At 39.3% G+C, this 25,345-nt stretch overlaps 1 protein-coding gene across 1 annotated transcript in view; it reads left to right on the plus strand.

Moving 5' to 3' along the window:
* Positions 1 to 25,345, plus strand: part of MACROD2 (mono-ADP ribosylhydrolase 2) — a 2,149,518-nt gene that overhangs the window by 2,029,881 nt on the left and 94,292 nt on the right. The window contains exon 13 of the mRNA XM_065919545.1: positions 12,548 to 12,625. Within this exon, the coding sequence (XP_065775617.1) occupies positions 12,548 to 12,625 (78 nt within the window). The remainder of the gene's footprint in view (positions 1 to 12,547; positions 12,626 to 25,345) is intronic.

Here is a 25,345-nt window from a genome sequence, read left to right on the forward strand (position 1 = left end):
TGGTCTGGTATTCCCATCTCTTTAAGAATTTTCTTCAGTTTAGGCTTTGGCATACTCAATAAAGCAGAGGTAGATGTTTTTCTGGAACTCTGACACTTTTTCGATGATTCAACAGATGTTGGCAATTTGATCTCTGGTTCCTCTGCGTTTTCTAAAACCAGCTTGAACATCTGGAATTTCGTGGTTCACATAATGCTGAAGCCTGGCTTGGAGAATTTTAAGCATTACTCTACTAGCGTGTGAGATGAGTACAATTGTGCGGTAGTTTGAGCATTCTTTGGGATTGCCTTTCTTTGGGATTGGAATGAAAACTGACCTTTTCCAGTCCTGTGGCCACTGCTGAGTTTTCCAAATTTGCTGACATATTGAGTGCAGCACTTTCACATCATCATCTTTTAGGATTTGAAATAACTCAACTGGAATTCTATCACCTCCACTAGCTTTGTTCATAGTGATGCTTCATAAGGCCCACTTGACTTCACATTCCAGGATGTCTGGCTCTAGGTGAGTGATCACACCATCGTGATTATCTGGGTCGTGAAGATCTTTCTTGTACAGTTCTGTGTATTCTTGCCACCTCTTCTTAATATCTTCTGCTTCTGTTAAGTCCATACCATTTCTGTCCTTTATTGAGCCCATCTTTGTGTGAAATATTCCCTTGGTATCTCGAATATTCTTGAAGAGATCTCTAGTCTTTCCCATTCTATTGTTTTCCTCTATCTCTTTGCATTGATCCCTGAGAAAGGCTTTCTCATCTCTCCTTGCTATTCTTTAGCACTCTGCATTCAAATGGTATATCTTTCCTTTTCTCCTTTGCTTTTCACTTCTCTTCTTTTCACAGCTATTTGTAAGGCCTCCTCAGACAGCCATTTTGCTTCTTTGCATTTCTTTTTCTTGGGGATGGTCTTGATCCCTGTCTCCTGTACAATGTCACGAACCTCTGTCCATAGTTCATCAGGAACCCTGTCTATCAGATCTAGTCCCTTAAATCTATTTCTCACTTCTACTGTATAATCATAAGGGATTTGATTTAGGTCATACCTAAATGGTCTAGTGATTTTCCCCACTTTCTTCAGTTTAAGTCTGATTTTGGCAATAAGGAGTTCATGATCTGAGCCACAGTCAGCTCCTGGTCTTGTTTTTGCTGACTGTATAAAGCTTCTCCATCTTTGGTTGCAAAGAATATAATCAATCTGATTTCAGTGTTGACCATCTGGTGATGTCCATGTGTAGAGTCTTCTCTTGTGTTTTTGGAATGTATTTAAATTTAAAAATTTAAAAGCACCAATGAAAATGGTATTATGGTCATCAAGTGATATTTGCTATGTTCTAACTCTTTGTAAGACCTTCTGCAAGAGGAAGAAGAAAACATTGCTCTTGGCCTTCAAGAAATTTACAATTGAGATGGAAAAATGAAAACTACAGGCATGTGCTGCATAACAAATATCAGTCATAATAATACTAATTGCAACTAAATTTATGTAATCCTTATTATCTAGTAGATTCTATTCTAAATACTTTACATGTTTTCATTCATTCCATGCTCATCTGTGAGACAAGTGCAGTTATCACCCCACTTTACAGACAAGGAAAGTAAAGCATGGAGCAAGAAGGTTGTGGTCAGAGCCACTTGACTAGGATGCACCACAGCTAACAATCCAGACAGAGTGACAAGTGCCAAAGGGAAGATACAAAGATACACAGGAGCACGTTAAAGGACCTTGGGGGCAAGGAGCGTCTCTGGTGTGGGGTTATCTGTGCCATGTGGGTAGGGAATAGGAGTTTTGAGCTGGAATCTGAAAGCTGCACAGATGTCATACAGTAGGAATAAGCTGTTGTGGTTGGGTGGAATAGCATCCGTGAACAGTTGGAAGTAGGACATCGAAAAACCTATTTTCTCTTCAATGAATAAATTCACATAGCCTTAGTGATAGATCCATTCATCTGCTGAGTAATGCATTGCTAAGGTAGAGCCCTGATTGTCAAGAACTCTTAGTGGCAAGCTAAGAAATTTGGGTCAAATCAACAAAAAGCAAAAATTTTCAACTCTTGGATGCTGTTTGGGTATAAGTAGGTTTTTAGTGTGATAGTTGTTCCAAATTCATCATTCTCTTTCTCCCTCTAATTCCTTCTCAGAAAATCCTCTCTGATTATACCTAATTAGGCTTTTCTTCTCCTTAGCCATCGCTATCAGCATTTGTAGATGCTTCACTATATGCCAAATTAGATTTTCAAGTTTCTGACAGACCGTGCTTTACAAGCTGCAATTTCCCATCTTCATAACTCTGGCCTTCGAATAAACATGTCTTTAATTATTTGTGTAAGTCAAGCTTATATTCAATTCTCTAGAATAGGCACTGTCTGATAGAAATGATTGAGAGTCACATATACAACTTTAAATTTTCTAATAGTCACATTAAAGAAGAAAAAAGGTGAAAACAATTTTAATAATCTATTTAACCACTATATCCAAAATATAATAATTTCAACATGTAGTTAATATTAAAATATTGATTAAATATGGTTTATTCTTTTCTTGAAAACTTATTGACCTATTACAGAGAGAGTTGATACTCTGCCACTCACCCTAGTACCACTGCAGGAATATTTAAAGCACTGACATGCTTTTTAAAATTATGTATTTATCAGTTATTAGGCTGCAGTCGGTCTTAGCTGCAACAGGCAGCATCTTCCGTCTTCCTTGCGGCATATGGGATCTTTAGTTGTGGCATGTGACATCTAGTTCTCCGACCAGGGATCTTCAGTGGATCTCGAAGTCTTAGCCACTGGAACACCAGGGAAGTCTGCTGAAATGCCTTTTTTCTTTTTTTCATCTTCTGGCCTCACCACATGGCATGTGGGATCTTAGTTCTCAACCACGGATTGAACCCATGCCCCCTGCAGTGGGGGCATGGGGTCTTAACCACTGGACCACCAAGGAAGACCCATGAAGTGCTTATTGATACATAGTGTTTGGCAAACAGTTACTTAACTCCTCTGCTAGCCAATGTGATGGTATTTGGAGATGGACTCTTTGAGAGGTAATTGGGGTTATATTAATTCATGAGAGTGGGGCCCTTCATAATGGGATTCTTGTTCAGTCGCTAGGTCATGCCCGGCTCTTTTCAACCTCATGACTGCAGCATGCCAGGCTCTTCTGTCCTTCACTGTCTCCCAGAGTTTGCTCAGATTCATATCCATCGTATCAGTGATGCTGTCTAACCATCTCATCCTCTGATGCCCCCTTCTCCTTTTGCCTTCCATCTTCCCCAGCATCAGGGTCTTTTCCAATAAGTCAGCTCTTTGCATCAGGTGGCCAAAGTATTATAGCTTCAGCATCAGTCCTTCCAATGAATGTTCAAGGTTGATTTCCTTTAGGATTGACTGGTTTGATCTCCTTGCAGTCCAAGGAACTCTCAAAAGTCTTTTCCAGTAACACAGTTCAAAAGCATCAATTCTTCAATGCTCAGCCTTCTTCATGGTCCAACTCCATGTCCATACATGACTATTGGAAAAACCATAGCTTTGAGTATATGGACCTTTGTTGGCCAAATGATGTCTCTGCTTTTTAATATGCTGTCTAGGTTTGAATTGTGGCTTTATTAAGAAAACGAAGAAAGGTCTCAATCTCTGTCTCTGAACACGCACTGAGGAAAGGACATGTGAGCACACAGCAAGCCAGGAGGAGGGCCCACCAGAAGCTGGAACAGCCAACAACTCAATCCTGGACTGTTCACTCCCAGAGCTGTTAGAAAACAAATTTCTGTTGTTGGAGCCATTCAGTCTCTGGGATTTTGTTATGACAATCCTAGCAGACTAATACAGTCAGTCGTTGCATTAGGAAAATCTGTGATAATGATTTCTAGACCTCTTAGTTAAACCTAGTCTAAAATAGTAGTAGACTATTTTATTAAAAAGAGTAGATTAAAATAAAATCTTCCTGGAAATAGAAAATAACATTTTACATTAATCCATAGTATATTTCCCAAGGTCATCATAAAATAGCATCTCACAATATTTGGTTTTAAAACATTTTTCTTAGCGTATATGGCAAATCATTGCTCTCATCCTACAAATGCTTTTATACACCCCATTTCCTGTTATACCAGATGTTGCCTGATTTTTTCCCCCACCAGGGTCCGTTTTAAAAATGAAGTTTATTAAACTTGTTTTGTTCTGCAAGACCAGGCTGTTCCCCTCTTTAACTCTAAGTCTCTTGGTCCGCTATCTTTCCATCTGTGTACAAGGTTCATGAGGATGCTGGACATTGGAAATGACTATAAAAGTAAATGTTCTTTTTTAAAAAATGGATGTAAAAGGATATAAACAAATAATTCTTAAAATAATATTTTAAAAAGCACTTTTTAAATGTTTAAAGTATATATACCCAACAAAATTAGAAAATGAACTTGCAAGGTCCAGCATGAGAGTAAGACTCTTAACTTGGTTGGTTGGAAAGTCAGAGAGTGAGGAAAACATTTCATTGAGCCTCAATAACTGATTTGTCATTTGAGAGGCAATAGCCCCTCCATCAGTTCTTCTAGAAATTCAGCTAACAGTTATACACTCAGGGAGCATCCAAGACTTTTTCTTCCTTTCCTCTTTCTACTCTCCTGATGCTGCCAAGTAACTCTTGATGCTTCTCTCTTCTGCCCCATCCATGGCTTCTGTTTCCTCCTTTCTCCTTAAGTAAATCTCTGCCTTTAAGCCACTCTCTGCTTTGAAACTTTCTCTGTATATTTTACCACCAAACAGTCCAAGTCAAAGGAGCTGGTGGATTCCTTTCATCATAATCAAATATGAATTCTCTCCTGGTAGGTGGAGGTCTCCTGAGAGGCCACCTTAATTCAGAGTCTGTTGGCCAGTCTACATGTGGCTGCTCAGGATCCATCCTTCACCAGTCACCTGTGGTCTAGTGCTCAGGATTATATGGTACAAAACACCTCTTTCCCCAACTTTCCCTCCTTAGATGGCAGGTCCTGACTCAATATTCCCTAACAAGAGGCAGCATGGCATAAGAAAGCTGTAAGTCAGGAGAACAGAGGCAACATTCACATTTTTGCTATTAAGCAGTGAAAAACAGGTTACTGACTATCTTGGCTGCCTTGGCTTCAGTTCTGCAGAAGCCAACTCTGAGACAGGGACGCAGGTACAAATTTGTTTATTTGGGAGGTGGTCCCAGGAAGCCACAGGTGAGGATTGGGGAAGTGAGAAGGACATCCAATAAGGGGTACTGTAATGAGCAGGTTACTTCTTAGGGGAACTGGGGCTCCATTCCTCAGAGACATCTGTAGAGGATATTCAGGATCGTTTGCCTAAGAGATGGGGAAAGGATCCTTCTGGATCCTTTGGGAGTCAGGAAGCTGGACATTGGCTCCTGGGTACTTCTGGCTCTTCTGGGTCAAAAGTGCTTTTCATCAGAGTCTTGGGAAGCAGCTCATCTCCCGGAACCATTTGTTGCATTCTCAGGGAGAGTCCAGTGGGTATGGGGGATAGGGGAGGCTGGCTATTGCAAGGCTTAGCTGACCTCTCTTCTTTTGCATTCCAACTGCTCTAGCCCTCAAAAATCAATTCTCCGTAGATCTTAGAGATGGGCTTGGGCTGAGAAAAAGTAAGAGATGAGTGGAGTGAATCCAGCTTCAAGATTCCCAATACAACAAACACATAGGATTGTTTAGAATGGCTGAAGCTGTGATTCAATTTGAATATCTCATAGTAGAGGCCATAGTAAAGTAGCTTATGGCAGATCCAAGTAATGAATCCTTCTGCAGCCATCCAAATTAAAAAGTATATTCAATAACGTGTGGAAAAGTTAAAGGGAAACAAAAACAGAAAAAAGGAAGCATACCCATTTTCACTTGAGTGAGTCTGTGGATCTTTCTTGATGTGAGGAAGAAAGAGCTGCTCAAGAGAAGTCCTCCAGCTCTTCAAAGCTAACATAAACTGAATAACTCTCACAAGGGCGCCAACGGCTTATCTTAGTCTACAGACATGTCCCTTTCCATTATTTGGAAGGGAGACTTAAGTTGTGCTCTGACAGGGCAGGTTATAACTGGGTCCTTGGAGACTGGAACCCCTGGATCTCAGCAGGTGAGCTCTTGGCATCTCAGCCCCTCTCTCCAAGTACCTGCCTGAAAACAGCCAGAGCCCAGAAGCTGAAGCAGCTTTGAATCTGGACATAGAGTCTGTCTACTGCCTCAGCTTCTCTGTGGAATAAAATAATCAAGAAGTGTCCAACTGCTAGGCTGTGACCCTGGCAGAGTGAAGATCCAAATACCACTCTGCCTCTCATCTTAGACGACGGTCCTCTCAGCAGTACTGTCTCAAAGACCTAGTTTTATCAGGTCAAATTAAACCGAAGTGTAAACAAAATTCTTCTCTTTCCCCTGATTTATAGATGACTACTTTTAAAATATTTACCTGACTGGCACTTGGAATCTTGATCCTCATTGTGGTGTCTTTAATTGTGACATGGGAAGTGCTAGTTGCAGCCTTCGGGATCTAGTTCCCAGGTCAGGAGTCAAACCCCTCATTGGCAGCTTGGATTTTTAGCCACTGGACCGCCAGGGATGTCCCTCGGTGAACATTTTCATAGAATTGCAAGTCAGACTGTGTTTGGAGCCATAGCTGCTTTTCACGCTTGTGCCCTGATCAAAGTTTTCTCTCTCTCTCTCTTTTTTTTTTTTTTTTTTTTAATGATTTAAAGAGAGCCTGCAGTGCAAGGCTTAGCAAGGGAGAGGGAAGCAAGAACAGAAAGGCATCAGAGGATGGAGGTCAAGGATAGCAGGTCACAGACAACGGAACAAGAGCAGATTTGCCTTTGTTTACATTGCCGAAGGGGAAAAATTAACTTGATGGAAAGGGTAATTAAGCATTTCTTTTTCCATCACGGTCCAACCCGGTTTCATATCCAGCTGTTGTGTTTCACATTGTGATGCTCCTTCATGAAGTCGCAGAATGAAAGACAGCCAGTATGTCCTTGATGTCACACAGCACCACTCCCCCCACTGTTAACCTTTCCTTTATAAATAGGGGAAATCTATGTAAAAACTCAAGTAGGCAGATAGCAAGTGAAGAGTAGGAAGGTTTACGGAGTTGTTGTCTGGAAGGAAGAGATAATTTGAACAATTCAGCAGATTAGCATTATAAAATCTTCAAGAGGGATTATCTGCCTAGACATCCTCAGGTCCTAAGATGCTGAAACTGAGATTATATAAAGTGAATGGAGTTTCTCGTCGTACCTCTGGAATCACACCCCAAGACTAGTGCCCATCCACTCATGATCAGTTCTCTTATTTGCTTATATTTGCAAAAACAACTTGCAGAAGAATTATTACCTACCGTATTGGAACAAGCTGGTTTACCCAGGTGTACTGTTTAGAATTTGCAATATGTTTTCTAAAAGAATCAAAATTAGGGACTTCCCTGGTGTCCAGTGGTTTGAGACTCCACACTTTCACTGCAGGAGACATGGGTTCCATCCCTGGTGGGGAACTAAGATCCCATATGCCACAGATTGTAGCCAAAAAAAAAAAGAAACGAAGTTAATAGACATGATGGTGTTTCTCTCCTCTGTGTCTCAAAGACTCTTAGTACCTAGATTCTGCAACCCTGGGAATGATTCTCCACCTTTTAATGGGGGTTAATGAGAGCATAATGGAGACAAATGACTAACCACAGCTCAGCTGCCACCGCTCAGAGCAGCATCCTGGCCTGTGCACCCAGATCCTTTTTAGGCAAATACAGTCCAGCCTGTGTATCCAGCATTGCAGGTACCACACACAGTTCAGAGCCTTGCCATCTGAATCCTCTGGAAATATATTACAGGATATATTTTTCCTGTATGTATGGAGGTTTCATCACTGCAAAGCTTCAAGGAGACCCTAATCGACTGTAGAGACTCTAGTTTATTGTGAATGATCGCACTGTTCAGCTGGAAGAAAAACTACTTTATTCCAATTGCTTCACACATTAAACCAGCTATTCAAAGGAACAGGCCAGGATAAATGTTTTCCTTGGTTTAATCAGTTTACGGGAATCAAAGAAAATCCTGGTGATTGTGTTTCTGTGTGACTTGCGTGTCAAGCCTAGGCACTCACGTCAGGAGGCTTGCATGTTACAGAGCAGGAATATTTTATGTGTAGGTGTTCATGCATGGTGTTTATTTTGTTCGGACCCAGTAGAACTTTCGCACCCAAGAGACCTCTTGCCTCTTCTCTCAGTAGTAGGCAGGGACTGCCTCCCTTACTAGATGGATTTAGTTCACCTCCTGGTTTGGAAATGTTCTCAAGACAGTTAATCATCCATTCGCAAAGTGTTTTTTGACAGCTGGATTATCCTCCTCATTTATTAAATATATCTCCATATTGTTTTGAGCTATTTGCTCAAATCAAATCTTCCTTAAGAATTCAAGAATTGCCATCACTGATGAATTTATGCAAGGACTTCAAATTCTATAGCTGGCTCCTCAATTATAGTACTAAAAATCTTTTGTAAAATGGCAGTGTCACTGGCATTATACATTTCTATAGTTATTTTTAACCTTGTTGGAGTCACATATCCCTGTAAGAATATGACAGAAGCTCTCTCCTCCCAGAAAAAAAATGAACATATGAATATAAGCACACATTTGCATATCATTTCAAAAAGGTTTGTGGACCCCTGGAGTATATTTAGTGATGCTGTAGGGTTAGCAGCTTTTGTTCTAAGGGGACATTTTCAAAAGAAAGAGTATTTATTTTGATTTATAGTCTAGGTATGTTGATTAAAAATTCAGTAGTATCATCATTTATCATCACAACTTAAATCTATATACATGTACTAGCCTATGTAGACATAGGCTATGTAGACATTGACTGCATTAAAAATGACCTACCATTTAGCATTTCTGTCTTATAGAACTTCGGCTTGGCTATTCAATTTAATATTTGCATTTGAAAAAATTGTCAAATAGGACATTGACCTTAAGGATTTTCAAAGTCAGGATCTACATATAAATTTAATTCAAATTCTTTATTAAAGTAACATTGACTGGATCTCAGAATTAAGAGATAACTCTTCTACATTTTTTGAACACTATCAAATGATAATTTTTAGAATTAAATAAAATGTGAATCCAAGGTAATTCGAGAACTTAGTATAATAAATAACAAAACAACAACAAGAACAACAAAGAATTTAGTATGTACAACTACAGTTTTCATGGTAGTTTATGGAACTTACAAAGGAAAAATAACCTGTTTTAATGACTATATACTGGATTTATTTTCCCTCTTTCTGATTATGAATAATGACTTTATATGCACATAGAGCGCAGTTTTCATCACCTCCAAAGCAGAAAAGCTCCTGTCATTTCAAACCTTTGACTATGTGTAATGTAATAGGAGCTATGGTTTAAAACATTCAGGATCGAATTTAGTCTGGCGGAGTTCATGAGACTGGAAATTTGCATATCTCTTTGAATAGAAAAACCATGATGGGAACAATCTTCCATGGGCACCTGGATTTTTGTGCATGCTGTTTGAGCTTATATTTTCCATCTTCATTTATTACTGTGGATAAAACAGAGGCGCAGACGTGAACGTGTTTCTGGAAAGAGACTCACATATGAGACAAGATGGACTTGTGGCTTCGGTAATGGGTCATGTGATGTGAAATCTTTGTCATCACATAAAAACATGTATTTCACACAGAATATACTCAAATATCATATTTCTAGGATACATAGTTCTTTATAAATTTTATTTCCAAAATCAGGGCATATCTTTAAAATTTAGAGTGCATTATAGTTCATTTGGTCTCATTTTTAAAATTCTACACAAAATAATAGAGCAAATAACAATTGATGGTGTCTTGGATTCAATGAAATACATTGTATACATTAGAGCACATAAGATCAGAAAGTGCCTTAGCAATGTTGTAGCAACTCCTCAATGAAGTTGAAATTTAAGGGTCATTTAACTTGCCAAAGACACAGATTTTGGTGTCAAAACCGGCATAGTAATTAATTTTTTAAATATTTTCACCTATTTTATGTGACTCATAGCACCATAAACTTATAAACTCACTGTAAATCACTTTTCAAAAGATCATTTCTTAGGTCATATTTGGTTCATGAAGCATAATGTTTACCTAATTATAAAGTGTAGTGAATTATTCTTAAGTATAAATGAATAAACTTTAACTGCCTACAAAATCTTTGATAATTTTGAAAGAAATGAATATTGTACCAGAGTACATATCAAATGATACCATTTTCTATAAACTAGTAAAACTAAAACACTTTCAAAATTAAATTTAGCCTGGTCCATATAGTACCTTTTTAAAATTGTTCATTTTCAGTGTTCATGCGGAAAAAGTATTCAAATGATATTTTTTAATTCATGTGTTAGGTTCAAAATTTTAAAGGCATATTTTAATGGGAACTGGTTTAAAACAGTTTGACTTGAGTGAGATAACAGTTTGGGAAATGTTTCTGTGCTGAAGTTTTGCTTCCAAATCTGGGCTTTGAAATTTATTGTCAGTCTCAGAAAGAAATAAGAAGCTGTGCAGATAATTAAACATTTGCCTCGGGGTAATTATTTGCAGTTAATTAAAACCATACACTTTGGGTGTATGCTTGCTTCACTGGTTATTAAATCTGAATCATATGTTAACTACCCAGGTTTCTCACTTGTCCATCAAATGCTGCTAGTGGCAAGTTGGAGAAACAAACTTTCTCCTCATATTCCAAATCATATTGTTTGAAGCTGTCTCCTCATTTTGGGGGCAGGGGTACGAAAAAGTGGATAAGAGAAACAAATCAAGAATGATTTGTTTTAGATTCCATCTGATTCAGCTCTGTTAGGGGTTAAAACACAACTGAGGAGCGTGAACTCGTTAGAGAAACTATTTGTAAGTAACAGACGTGCTGGCCTGCATCCCCTGCTCTCTCCACGGCCACACGCATACAAGATTAGCTCATGGCTTTTTGGTATCTTTGGATTGCATTTGACCGCCAAAATCGCTGCAGATGGTAACTGCAGCTACGAAATAAAATGATGCTTATTCCTTGGAAGAAAAGTTATGACCAACCTAGACAGCATATTAAAAAGCAGAGACATTACTTTGCCAACGAAGGTCCGTCCATCTAGTCAAGGCTATGGTTTTTACAGTGGTCACATATGGATTTGAGAGTTGGACCATAAAGAAAGTTGAGCACTGAAGAATTGATGCTTTTGACTGAAGGTGTTGGAGAAGACTCTTGAGAGTCCCTTGGACTGCAAGGAGATCCAACCAGTCCATCCTAAAGGATATCAGTCCTGGGTGTTCATTGGAAGGACTGATGCTGAAGCTGAAACTCCAGTACTTTGTCCACCTGATGTGAAGAGTTGACTCATTTGAAAAGACCCTGATGCTGGGAGGGATTGGGGGCAGAAGGAGAAGGGGACGACAGAGGATGAGATGCTTGGATGGCATCACTGACTCGATGGACATGAATTTGAGTAAACTCTAGGAGTTGGTGATGGACAGGGAGGCTTGGCATGCTGCAGTCCATGGGGTTCCAAAGAGTTGGACATGACTGAGTGAACCGCATGAAAAATATACCGCATGAAAATATACCACATGAAAAATATACCACATGAAAAATATACCGCATGAAAATATACCACATGAAAAATATACACTAGATTGTAACTTCTTTGAGGGCAGAGATTTGTTGTTTTGTTCACTGTTGATTCCCCAGTATCAACAACCATGTCTGACGTAGAGTTGGCCCTTAATAAATATTTGTGGAATGAATGAAAGATTTATTTTCTGTCATCCTACTGATCTACTCACATGCTCTTCCCACTGATTTTTGAAGAGCCTCCAGAGAAGTCTCAAACATCCAACAGGGGACCATTTCCAGCTTTGCATGAGTCCATAAGTTGCTGGAATCCTTTTAGCCACATTATTTCCTGTGAAGTACATCATATGATTTAAGGAAAGAAGTGAACTTATACTGATCCCTCCTTTAAATATGCTGCACAAGGGAGAGGGTGAAGTTGCACAGAACAGAAGGTCTGTGTTCCCCCTTTGCTATTGTTCTACTGGTATAGTTCCTGAGGAAGGTGATTTTGATTACCACTGGATTTCAAAGCCCTACATCTGGCCTTTTCAAGGACACAAGGCTCCCATATATGCACAACGACAATAATGGAAGCATTAAGGACATTAAAATTATATTCCTTTAATCTTCTCTATTTTGCTTCCCTTCATATCGTTCTGCACAATTCTCCTAAGACTTTCACTGATGCATAAAGCCTGCTTATATTTTCTTCTTTGTTGTAAAAAAGATGTTCCAACTGAATCCTTACCATTTTTACCTTGTAAACTTTGTGAAGACATCATATGTAGTACTTTAAGAAAAGCTTATTTATTGATGAAGATATTTAATTATTTTAATGATTTTTTTAAAATAATAAACATTTTTCCCCAAACAGGTATCTGTTCTTTGAGTGTTGGAGGCTGCTGTATTTCCTAGTTAAAAACACTGACTAAAGATTTTGTTTGTTTGTTATGTCAGATTCTGCAGAGGATGATAATATAACAAAAGACAGTGAAGCAACAGATCATTCTGTGTGTGACCAAGAGCATCCCAGTGGTAAGTTGTGGGACTTGCTTGTTTTCTGCTAAGGAATATTACATTTTATAAAACCCGGATTTTAGTTTCTCTGGAATCTTGAACAACTCTGAGATTTAGGGATGCCTACCCTCCACACAGCCAAAAATCAGTGAACAACTTTATAGTCAGCTCTCCCTATCTGTAGTTCCATATCCAGGGATTCAACCAACCACAGATTGTGTTGTACTGTAGTACATATTTGTTGAAAAAAAATTACGTATGTGTGGACTGCATAGTTCAGACTTGTGTTGCTCGATGTCAACTTATTTCATTAGTGCCAGATACCAGCTGATTGGTCAGTCAGTCGGTCAGCTCAGTCACTCAGTCATGTTCAGCTCTTTGCAACCCCGCGGACTGCAGCACTCCAGGCCTCCCTGTCCATCACCAACTCCCAGAGCTTGCTCGCACTCATGTCCATCGAGTCAGCGATGCCATCCAGCCCGCTCATCCTCGGTCGTCTGCTTCTCCTCCTGACTGGTGCCGGCCACATTTAGAAGGGGTGTTTGCTCTCCACAGTCCTTGTTGCTCACTAATTTTGTACCAGGCTGGCTTCATTTATTTTTTTTTACCTGATTGAGCTCTATAGGCATTGGATTTGTGACTGCTGAAAGTAAAATATATACCAGTGAGAATAAATGTGAAACATGGAGACAGTAAAATCCAAGAGATTAAATTTGCATCTCCTTGAAATACCAAGAAAAGATAATAGAACAAACAGAAATGAAGCCATCTTTTAAAAAAAGAAAAAGAAAAGAAGGAAATATTTTCCTAATGCAAACCAGTTCCTCCACCCAAAGCACAAGAGTACATGTTATATTTATAGGCAAAGGTAATGAAGAGTCATATGAGAACAGAAACCTACAAGTCCTCATGGAATTTCTGAAGATCAATAATAAAGGAAGGCTTTTAAAGCATCTTGGAAATTCAAAATCAGTTTATAACTAAAATCACCAAATTCAAATTAGCCTTAGTCTTCTTCCACAACTCTAAATTCTCAAAAAAAAAAAAAAAAAAAATGGAGTAACATTTCCAGAGCTCTAACGGACACTGCGTCTATATTTAGTGAAGTTATTATTCATGCATGAAGTCAAGAGTAATATTTTCTCAGGAATAGAAGGATTAAGAAAACATGCTACTCAAAGTGTCCTTTCTGAAGGAACTGACAAAACGCCTGTGCAAAAGCAATAAATACAGAGAGAAAGGAAACATTCAAAACTGAGAAAGGCACAGCCGGAAAGGACCATGTGATGAGACTCATTTAAACGTATGAAGATGTTGGAGTAATTGTTTCAAAATTAGTACCAAAGAGCTTACTGAAATGGCTGCTTTTACCTTTGAAAATTATAGTATTTTTTTTAATGAGAAAGAAAAAGGAGACAGTTTTTCTTTCAGCAATGAGAGACTAAATAATATAGACCATTACTCCGACTGGACAACCTGGACTACACACACACACACACACACATCTTTATATATACATATAAAGATAAACATAGAGAGAGAGAATTTGAAACTATTTTTACTTTAGGGCATTTGCTGATTCTGTAAAAGGCATCGTAAAGTCCCACTGCTCCAAAGGGCTGTGGTAATGTGATATTTTGGGTTGAAACCCCAAAGATGTATATCTCTGCAGGAAGGATGAAACAGATATAGATCAGCCTTCTGAGAGACTGCTGCTCAGCTTTAAATCATCTCAATCCCCAAATTAAATTGAGATCAACCTAGATTACCAGTCCCTTTAGGTACCTGAAAAAAGCAAATGTAAATTATTTACTAGATGAAAGAAAGAGCATTGTAAATGCCAGAAAATGTAATAGCCAGAAGAAAAAATAAAGAAACAAGGTAACATGTAAAACAAACAGTCAAGAGTAGCAAACCCACTTGGGCTGAAAGTATTAGTGTTATAAACCCAAAGTATAAAACACAAAGACGATGCAACCAGTTCCTCCACTGACAAGACAAGATTGAAAATTTTAGCTGAGAACTGAGAATTCAAAAGAGAAAAAGAAAAAGTCCAGAAGTAAAAGATGCCACTCTAAAATAAAGAATTCAGTGAATAGGTTTATGGCTTATTAGATGCAAATGAGGGCTTCCCTCGTAGCTCAGTTTGTTAAGAATCTGCCTGCAGTGCATGAGACCCGGGTTCGATTCCTGGGTCAGGGAGATCCCCTGGAGAGGGAAATGGCAACCCACTCCAGTATTCCAGAATTTGTGAACTAAAAGTTAGGTCTGAAGAATATACCTAAACTAAAAAACAGGAGAGAAAGAATGTCAAACTAAAGAAAGGGAAAAGATGTCAGGATAAAATGACAAAGTCTATTGCACATATAATTGGAATCCTGGACAGGAAGGAGAAAGGGAATTGGACAGAAAAAATATTTGAAGAAATTTTGGTGAGAAATTTCCTGCAACGAGAAGGGATATCAAGTCACATGTTCCAAAAGTCCTTTGAACTCCAAGCAAAATAAATCCAAAGCCATCATAGTAAAATTGCTGAAAGCCAGTGATAAACAGAACATCCAAAAGCAGTCCAAAAGCAGAAACAATCAGACTGATAGCTGACATTTCAGAAGACATGATGGAAATAAAAAGACAATACAACAGAGTCCCTGCCACCCAAGAACTCTAAGCCCAGAGAAAAATGTATGTTTCAAGAATAAAGGTTTGGACGTCCCTGGGAGTCCAATGGTTAAAACTCCATGCTCCCAGTACAGCGAGCCTGGGTTCGATCCCTGCCCAGGGAACTAGATCACACATGCCATAACTAAAGACTCACATGCCAGCAACTAAGAGCTGGCACAGCCAAATAACTATTAAAAAAAAGAGAGAGAGAATAAAGGTTAATTAACATTTCTGAGCAAGCAAGGAAAAGTGCATCACCAGAAAATTCTGGTGTTCTTCAGGTAGGAGGATATTGATGACAAAAGAAATTATAAGATGACAGAAGGAATTATAAGCAAGGCAAATGGTAGTTATTGGATAAGTCTAAATGAACAGTGATGATACAAGTCAATGATGATTATAATAAGAATAGTGTATTGTGGAAGTTAAGATAGACTTGGAATCAAAATGCATGGCAATAATGGCATTTATTAGGATGAGATAAATTAAAGTATGCTAATATTTTTCCACTGTCATGGAAAATAGAAGCACCAATTCATATTAAAATTTGGTAAACCTCAGTGGTGCCTGAGAGTTAAAAATGAGGTAAGCCCCGTGGTTGTCCCCACCGACTGTCTGCAGAGATTTTGCAGGCCACAGAGCACAGTCCAGCAGACTTCCTGAGTTGAGGAAAGAGAGCTGAGAGTGATGGAAGACCAAGCATCTAACATTTCCCAGGCAGAGTCCTGAAGAAGGGAGAGCTCCACACAGGGAACACTCTAGAGACCTATAGAGTGTGTGTGTGCTAAGCCGCCTCAGTCATGTCTGACTCTGTGTGACCCTATGGACTGTAGTCCACCAGGCTCCTCTGTCCGAGGGGTTCTCCAAGCGAGAACTCTGGAGTGAGTTGCCATGCCTTCCTCCAAGGGATCTTCCTGAACTAGCATCTCTTATGTCTCCTGCATTGGCAAGCGGGTTCTTTACCACCAGTGCCACCCGGGAAGCGCAGAGACCTACAGAGGGAATCCTTCAAGTCTTCAGCGGAGTATTGATTGCACGTGTGCAAGAGACGGGGTAAACCAATTAAAGGACTTGAGGTCCTGTTATCCGGGGCTTCCTCAGGAGTGAGAAGGGTGCCTGTTCCCACTAGCCAGGCTGGAAAACCTAAGAATGCATCGGGGGCTCAGAAGGGGTTTGCCTCAATAGTGGAGCAAAACTAGCAATACACCAAATACTGCTATTGTACTCTGCAAGCCAGCTTCAAAACAAGGCTTGAAAGGATCAAACTGTTTGTAAATAACTTAATTTATCCTAGAATGAAGCTCAAGAACATTTGTAAAACTAGAAACATACTTCACGTCCATCAGAGTAATCAACAAAATTACCAGGTGTGAAAAGAAGTATTGGAAGACAAATCTTGCAGTTCTTGCATTTCCACATGTTTTTTGAGCAGAGAGCTTGAATGCCTTTGTTTTGGCCAATTTTTTCAAGGATGTTTGTACAGGTATACCTCTGAGATATCGTGGGTTATTTCCAGACCACCCCAAGAAGGGAATATGGCAATAAAGTCAGTCACATGAATTTTTTGGTTTCCCAATGCATGTGAAAGTTGGGTTTACACTATACTGTTGTCTATTAATTGTGCAATAACACCAGGTCTAAAAAAAAAAGCAACACATAAACCTTAACTAAAAAATACTTTATTGCTAAAAACTGCTAGCTGTCATCTGAGTCTTTGATGAATCATGACCTTTTTGCTGGTGGAGGGTCTCACCTTGATGTTGATGGCTGCTGACTGATCAGAGTGGTGGTTGCTGAAGGTTGGAGCAGGTGTGGTAATTTCTTAAAATAAGACAACAATGAATTTTTCCACATCATTGACTATTCCTTTCATGGACAGTTTAGCTGTAGCATGCAGTGTTTGATACCATTTTACCCACAGTAGAACTTCTTTCAAAATTGGACTCAATCCTCACAAATGCTGTTGTTGCTTTCTCAACTAAGTTTGTATAATATTCTAAACCTTTTGCTGTCATTTCAACAATCTTTACAATATCTTCACCAGAATTTGATTCCATCTCAAGAAACCCCACTCCAGTACTCTTGCCTGGAAAATCCCATGGATGGAGGAGCCTGGTGGACTGCAGTCCATGCGGTCGCTAAGAGTCAGACACGACTGAGCGACTTCACTTTCACTTTTCACTTTCATGCAAGGGGAAGGAAATGGCAAACCACTCCAGTGTTCTTGCCTGGAGAATCCCAGGGATGGGGGAGCCTGGTGGGCTTCTATCTATGGGGTTGCACAGAGTTGGACACGACTGAAGCGACTTAGCAGCAGCCACAGTAAGAAACCACTATTTTTTGCTCATCCTTAAGAATTGCTCATCTGCTAAGGTTTTATCCTGGAATTGCAGCAATTCAGTCACATCTTCAGGCTCCACTTCTAATTCTAGTTCTCTTGCTGTTTCTACCACATCTACAGTTACATCCTCCCCTGATATCCTGAAACCCTCTTAAGTCATCTGTGAGTGTTGGAATCAACTTCTTCCAAATTCCTGTTAATGTTGATATTTTGACCACTTTCCATGAATCATGAATGTTCCTTAATGGCTTTTCAAATGACAAATCCTTCCCAGGTTTTCAATTTATCTTGCCCAGATCCATCAGAGAGATCACTATCTATGGCAATTGTAGCCTTATGCAATATATTTCTTAAATAATAGGACTTGAAAGCTGAAATTATTTCTTGATCCATGGGTTGCAGAAGGGATATTGTGTTAGCAGGTGTAGAAACAATATTAATCTCACTGTACATCTCCATCAGTGCACTGGGGTGACCAAATGCATTGTCAATGAACAGTAATATTTTGAAAGGAATCTTTTTTCTGAGCAGTAGGTCTCAACAGTGGGTCTGAAATTTTAAGTAAAGCTTGTCATAAACAGCTGTATTCTGTCATCTAGGCTTTGTTTTTCCATCTACAGAGCACTGGCAGAGTAGATCAAGCCTAATTGTTAAGCGTCCTGGGATTTTCAGAATGACTACGGAGCATTGGCTTCACCATCTGCATTAGCCCCTAACAAGAGAGTCAGGTTGTCCTTTGAAGTCTTGAAGCCAGGCATTGACTTCTCCCCTCTAGCTATGAAAGTCCTAAATGGCATCTTAAGGGCCGAGAGGAGCTACTCCATGTTCGAGGTCAGGAAGGGCAGCCATGAGGAGATACCCCTCATCCAAGGTAAGGAGCAGCGGCTGGGCTTTGCTGGAGCAACCGTAAAGAGATAGCCCATGTCCAAGGTAAGAGAAACTCAAGTAAGACAGTAGGTGTTGCAAGAAGGCATCAGAAGGCAGACACCCTGAAACCATAATCACAGAAAACTAGTCAATCTGATCATAGGACCACAGCCTTGTCTAACTCAATAAAACTAAGTCATGCCATGCGGGGCCACCTAAGATGGACAGGTCATGGTGGAGAGGTCCTACAGAATCTGGTCCACTGGAGAAGGGAATGGCAAACCACTTCAGTATTCTTGCCTTGAGAACCCCATGAACAGTATGAAAAGGCAAAATGATAGGATACTGAAAGAGGAACTCCCGAGGCTGGTAGATACCCAATATGCTACTGGAGATCAGTGGAGAAATAACTCCAGAAAGAATGAAGGGATGGAGCCAAAGCAAAAACGATACCCAGTTGTGGATGTGACTGGTGAGAGAAGCAAGGTCCGATGCTGTAAAGAGCAATATTGCATAGGAATCTGGAATGTTAGGTCCATGAATTAAGGCAAATTGGAAGTGATCAAACAGGAGATAGCAAGAGTGAATGTCAACGTTCTATGAATCAGTGAACTAAAGTGGACTGAAATGGGTGAATTTAACTCAGGTGACCATTATATCTACTACTGTGGGCATGAATCCTTTAGAAAAAATGGAGTAGCCCTCATGGTCAACAAAAGAGTCCAAAATGCAGTACTTGGATGCAATCTCAAAAATGACAGAATGATCTCTGTTTGTTTCCAAGGCAAACCATTCAATATCATGGTAATTCAAGCCTATGCCCCAACCAGTAATGCTGAAGAAGCTGAAGTTGAACGGTTCTATGAAGACCTACAAGACCTTTTAGAACTAACATCCAAAAAAGATGACCTTTTCATTATAGGGGACTGGAATGCAAAAGTAGGAAGTCAAGAAACACCTGGAGTAACAGGGAAATTTGGCCTTGGAGTACAGAGTGAAGCAGGGCAAAGGCTAATAGAGCTTTGCCAAAAGAATGCACTGGTCATAGCAAACACCCTCCTCCAACAACACAAGAGAAGACTGTACATGTGAACGTCACCAGATGGTCAACACCAAAATCAGATTGATTATATTCTTTGCAGCCAAAGATGGAGAAACTCTATACAATCAGCAAAAACAAGAGCGGGAGCTGACTGTGGCTTAGATCATGAACTCCTTATTGCCAAAATCAGATTTAAATGGAAGAAAGTGGGGAAAACCACTAGACCATTCAGGTATGACCTAAATCAAATCCCTTATGATTATACAGTGGAAGTGAGAAATATATTTAAGGGACTAGATCTGATAGACAGAGTGCCTAATGAACTATGGATGGAGGTTCATGACATTGTATAGGAGACAGGGATCAAGACCATCCCCATGGAAAAGAAATGCAAAAAGGCAAAATGGTTGTCTGAGGAAGCCTGACAATTAGCTGTGAAAAGAAGAGAAGCGAAAAGCAAAGGAGAAAAGGGAAGATATTCCCATTTGAATGCAGAGTTCCAAAGAATAGCAAGGAGAGATAAGAAAGCCTTCTTCAGTGATCAATGCAAAGAAATAAAGGGAAACAACAGAATGGGAAAGACTAGAGATCTCTTCAAGAAAATTAGAGATACCAAGGAAACATTTCATGCAAAGACAGGCTCAATAAAGGACAGAAATGGTATGGACCTAAGAGAAGCAGTAGATATTAAGAAGAGGTGGCAAGAATACACAGAAGATCTGTCTAAAAAAGATCTTCATGACCCAGATAATCATCATGGTGTGATCACTCACCTAGAGCCAGACATTCTGGAATGTGAAGTCAAGTGGGCCTTAGGAAGTGTCACTACGAACAAAGCTAGTGGAGATGATGAAATTCCAGTTGAGCTATTTCAAATCCTGAAAGATTATGCTGTGAAAGTGCTTCACCAATATGCCAGCAAATTTGGAAAACTCAGCAGTGGCCACAGGACTGGAAAAGGTCAGTTTTCATTCCAATCCCAAAGAAAGGCAATGCCAAAGAATGCTCAAACTACTGCACAATTGCACTCATCTCACACGCTAGTAAAGTAATGCTCAAAATTCTCCAAGCCAAGTTTCAGCAATACGTGAACTGTGAACTTCCAGATATTCAAGCTGGTTTTAGAAAAGGCAGAGGAACCAGAGATCAAATTGCCGACATCCGCTGGATCATTGAAAAAGCAAGAGCGTTCCAGAAAAGCATCTATTTCTGCTTTATTGACTATGCCAAAGCCTTTGACTGTGTGGATCACAATAAACTCTGGAAAATTCTGAAAGAGATGGGACTACCAGACCACCTAACCTGCCTCTTGAGAAACCTAGATGCAGATCAGGAAGCAACAATTAGAATACTGGACATGGAACAACAGACTGGTTCCAAATAGGAAAAGGAGTATGTCAAGGCTGTATATTGTCACCCTGCTAATTTAACCTTTTTGCAGAGTACATCATGAGAAATGCTGGGTTGGAAGAAGCACAAGCTGGAATCAAGATTGCCAGGAGAAATATCAATAACCTCAGATATGCAGATGGCACCACCCTTATGGCAGAAACTAAAGAAGAACTAAACAGCCTTGTGATGAAAGTGAAAGAGGAGAGTGAAAAAGTTGACTTAAAGCTCAACATTCAGAAAACTAAGATCATGGCATCTGGTCCCATCCTTTCATGGCAAATAGATGGGGAAACAGTGGAAATAGTGTCAGACTTTATTTTTGGGGGGCTCCAAAATCACTGCAGATGGTGGTTGCAGCCTTGAAATTAAAAGATGCTTACCCCTTGGAAGGAAAGTTATGACCAACCTAGATAGCATATATAAAAGCAGAGACATTACTTTGCCAACAAAGTTCCGTCTAGTCAAGGCTATGGTTTTTCCAATGGTCATGTATGGATGTGTTGAACTGTGAAGAAAGCTGAGCACCAAAGAATTGATGCTTTTGAACTGTGGTGTTGGAGAAGACTCTTGAGAGTCCCTTGGACTGCAAGGAGATCCAACCAGTCCATCCTAAAGGAGATCAGTCCTGGGTGTTCATTGGAAAGACTGATGCTGAAGCTGAAACTCCAATACTTTGGCCATCTAATGCGAAGAGTTGACTCATTGGAAAAGACCTTGATGCTGGGAGGGATCGGGGGCAGGAGGAGAAGAGGACAACAGAGGATGAGATGGCTGGATGGCATCACCGACTCAATGGACATGAGTTTGAGTCAACTGCGGGAGTTGGTGATGGACAGGGAGGCCTGGCGTGCTGGGATTCATGGGGTCGCAAAGAGTCAGACACGACTGAACGACTGAACTGAACTGAAGTCCAAGAGAAGGCTGTTTGTCAACATTGAAAAGCTATTGTTTACTGCAGCCGCCTTCATAAATACCATAGCTAGATCTTCCGGTTAACTTGATGCAGCTTCTACATCTGCACTTGCTGCTTCACCTTGTTCTTTTATGATACTGGGGTGAATGCTTTCCTTAAACTTCATAAACCAGTCTCTGCTAGTTTCAAACCTTTCTTTTACAGTTTCCTCACCTCTCTCAGCCATCACGGAATGGAAGAAAATTAGAGTATTGCCCTGGATTAGGCTCTGACCCAAGGGAATGTTGTGGCTGGTTTCATCCTCTATCCAGACCACCCAAACTTTCTCCATATCGGCAATAATCCACTTTTTTTTTTTTTTTTTTTTTATCATTCTTGTGTTTACTGGAGAAACACTTTGAATTTCCTTCAAGAACTTTTCTTTTGCCTTCTCAACTTAGCTAACTTCTTGGTGTGAGACACCTAGCTTTCAGCCTGTCTTAGCTTTTAATATGCCTTCCTCGCTAAGCTTAATCATTTCTAGATTCTGATTTAAAGTAAGAGATGTATGACCCTTCCTTTTACTTGAACACTCAGACCCTTGTAGGGTTACTTGACAAGATGCAGGAAAGTATGACCTATAGAGGAAGAGATACCAATTAATAGGAATCAATCCAGAAATGGCAGAGATGGGGTAATAATAGGAAAGAGCACATTAAAAAGCATTGATTGTGTTCCACGTCCTCAAGAAGCTAAAAGAAGGGTTTCCATGTTCATTAAAAACATGGAAAATATAGAAAGATACAACTGAATTTCTAGAGATGAAAAACAGAGTATCTGAGATGAAAATTATACCTGATGGGAATAATGGCAGGTGAGACAGGGCATAAGAAAAGACCAGTGAATTTGAAGTTGTAGCTATAGAAACTATCCAAATCCATACACAGAGAAAATGAATGACTGAAGGAAATGAAAAGAGCATCAGGGAGCCATGGAACAACTTCGAGTGATTCCACATATAATAATCATGAACTGGAGTCTCTGTAGGCAGGCATGGGAAGGGGAGACAGAAAAAAATATTGAAGTTCAGAAACTTCATGAAAATGATGAACTCACATATGTGAGAAATTCTATGACCCCAAAGCACAAGAAACATAAAAGTATACTTAAGTACATCATAATCAACTCAGCCAACACCAGTGATAAGGAAGAAAATCTCAAAAGCAGTCAGATGAAAGAGACAACTTACATACAGAGAAACAAATATAAGAATGAAGCACAAAAACTACTAACTACATGGAACTTCCTTGGCAGTCCACTGGTTAAGATGTTTCCTTCCAATGAGGGGGGTGTGGGTTTGATCCCTGGTCAGGGAGCTAAATTCTACATGCGTCATGGCCAAAAACTCAAAACATAAAAATAAACAGAAGCAATACCGTACCAAATTCAATAAAGACTTTAAAAATGGTTCACATCAAAAATATCTTTAAAAAAAGAAAGGAAAAAGAAACTACGAATTAGAATTCCAGGCAAAAGCATGAATGAATCTTACAAACATTGTATCTTACAAACCTTAACTAAAGATGGTACAAAAGCATATATGTTGGTACAAAAGCATATATGTTGTACAAGTTCATCTATATCAACTTTGAAAAGCAGGGAAAATAACTATGACAGGCAGGGTGTTTATTAAACTTGGGTGACTGGGGATGAGATACTGATTGGTCTGGGAGCTGGGCTGAGGGCTGGATGATTATCCTAAGAATTTGTAGTTTCTCTGTCTGCTTTTGATTATTTAATTGGGATCTGCATATTGTTTGTGTACTTCTGATTGTATATCACATGTTGATAGAAGAGTTAAAGGAGTAAGAAAGAAAGAGAGGAAATAAGGAAGAGAGTAAAGAAAGGAAATTTCAGTGTCAGAGTTTGTAAAATAAAAATTCCCGTGGGGAGCAGTAAGGGTTGTCTACACAGCTGACTTTGATAAACATGGTAAAAAACTAAAAATCCTACTGTGCTCTGGGTTCTGACAATATCAGTTAGGTTTAAGAATAACTAGAATAACTTTGAAACATTTTATGATACTTACAAATATAATTAAATCACAAGAATTAAAGGAATAAATCTTGCTCTATGCCCTGAAGATCATACCAACCATGAGTGTATATTTAGTAATACAAATAAAAATAATAAGTAAAGGTATAACCAAAAAACAGTATATGAAAGAGGATGACACAGGCAAATAGTTATGACAGTAAGCATAATTTAGATTACTGAGTGTAAAAACCACTCAGAGTGAAATAATTTCAATAAAATAGTAAGGCTTTAAAAATGCAAAGTTAAAAAAAAGTATGTTTGGGAAATGAATATCAAAAGAAAACATGGATAACTACTTTAGAATCTCTCCAGTTAGAATTCTAGCCAAAAATCTCAAGTGAGAAAGAGTTGGTCATTTTATATCAATAAAAATTTAAAGCCCTGATGAAATATAAGAATGATGGGCTTTTATGTGTCAGATGATATAAGAAGATACACTGCAAATAAAATCCAATTGGAAATGCAATGCGGAATTCACAGATATGATATTATCAGTCAATGACAGAACAAATGGACTAAAAATGACATGACATCTTTTAGAAATGCGATTAACTATGTAGTCCTATTGGAGGGATGGACAGGCTGATCAATGAAACAGAATAAAGAGTTTGGAAATAGACCCCAGGAGATCGGGATTTCAGTACATATTTAGGCTGACATTTCAAAGACAGATGACTCAATAAATGGCATTAAAACAACTAGTTGGCCATTTGAAAAAATAAACTGTATCCCAATCTCATCCCTTATGCCAACTTAAATTCCAACAGGAGGAAAGATGAAATGTAAAAATGAAACTATAAAAATACTAGCTAAACAGACATTTCTCCAAAGAAGACATACAGATGGCTAACAAACACATGAAAAGATGCTCAACATCACTCATCATCAGAGAAATGCAAATCAAAACCACAATGAGGTACCATTACACGCCAGTCAGGATGGCTGCTATCCAAAAGTCTACAAGCAATAAATGCTGGAGAGGGTGTGGAGAAAAGGGAACCCTCTTACACTGTTGGTGGGAATGCAAACTAGTACAGCCACTATGGAGAACAGTGTGGAGATTCCTTAAAAAACTGGAAATAGAACTGCCATATGACCCAGCAATACCACTTCTGGGCATGCACACTGAGGAATCCAGATCTGAAAGAGACACGTGCACCCCAATGTTCATCGCAGCACTGTTTATAATAGCCAGGACATGGAAGCAACCTAGATGCCCATCAGCAGATGAATGGATAAGGAAGCTGTGGTACATATACACCATGGAATATTACTCAGCCATTAAAAAGGATACATTTGAATCAGTTCTAATGAGATGGATGAAACTGGAGCCCATTATACAGAGTGAAGTAAGTCAGAAAGATAAAGAACATTACAGCATACTAACACATATATACGGAATTTAGATAGATGGTGGCGATAACCCTATATGCAAAACAGAAAAAG

This window comes from Muntiacus reevesi, chromosome 2 (assembly GCF_963930625.1).
Source record: "Muntiacus reevesi chromosome 2, mMunRee1.1, whole genome shotgun sequence".
NCBI classification, from domain to species: domain Eukaryota; kingdom Metazoa; phylum Chordata; class Mammalia; order Artiodactyla; family Cervidae; genus Muntiacus; species Muntiacus reevesi.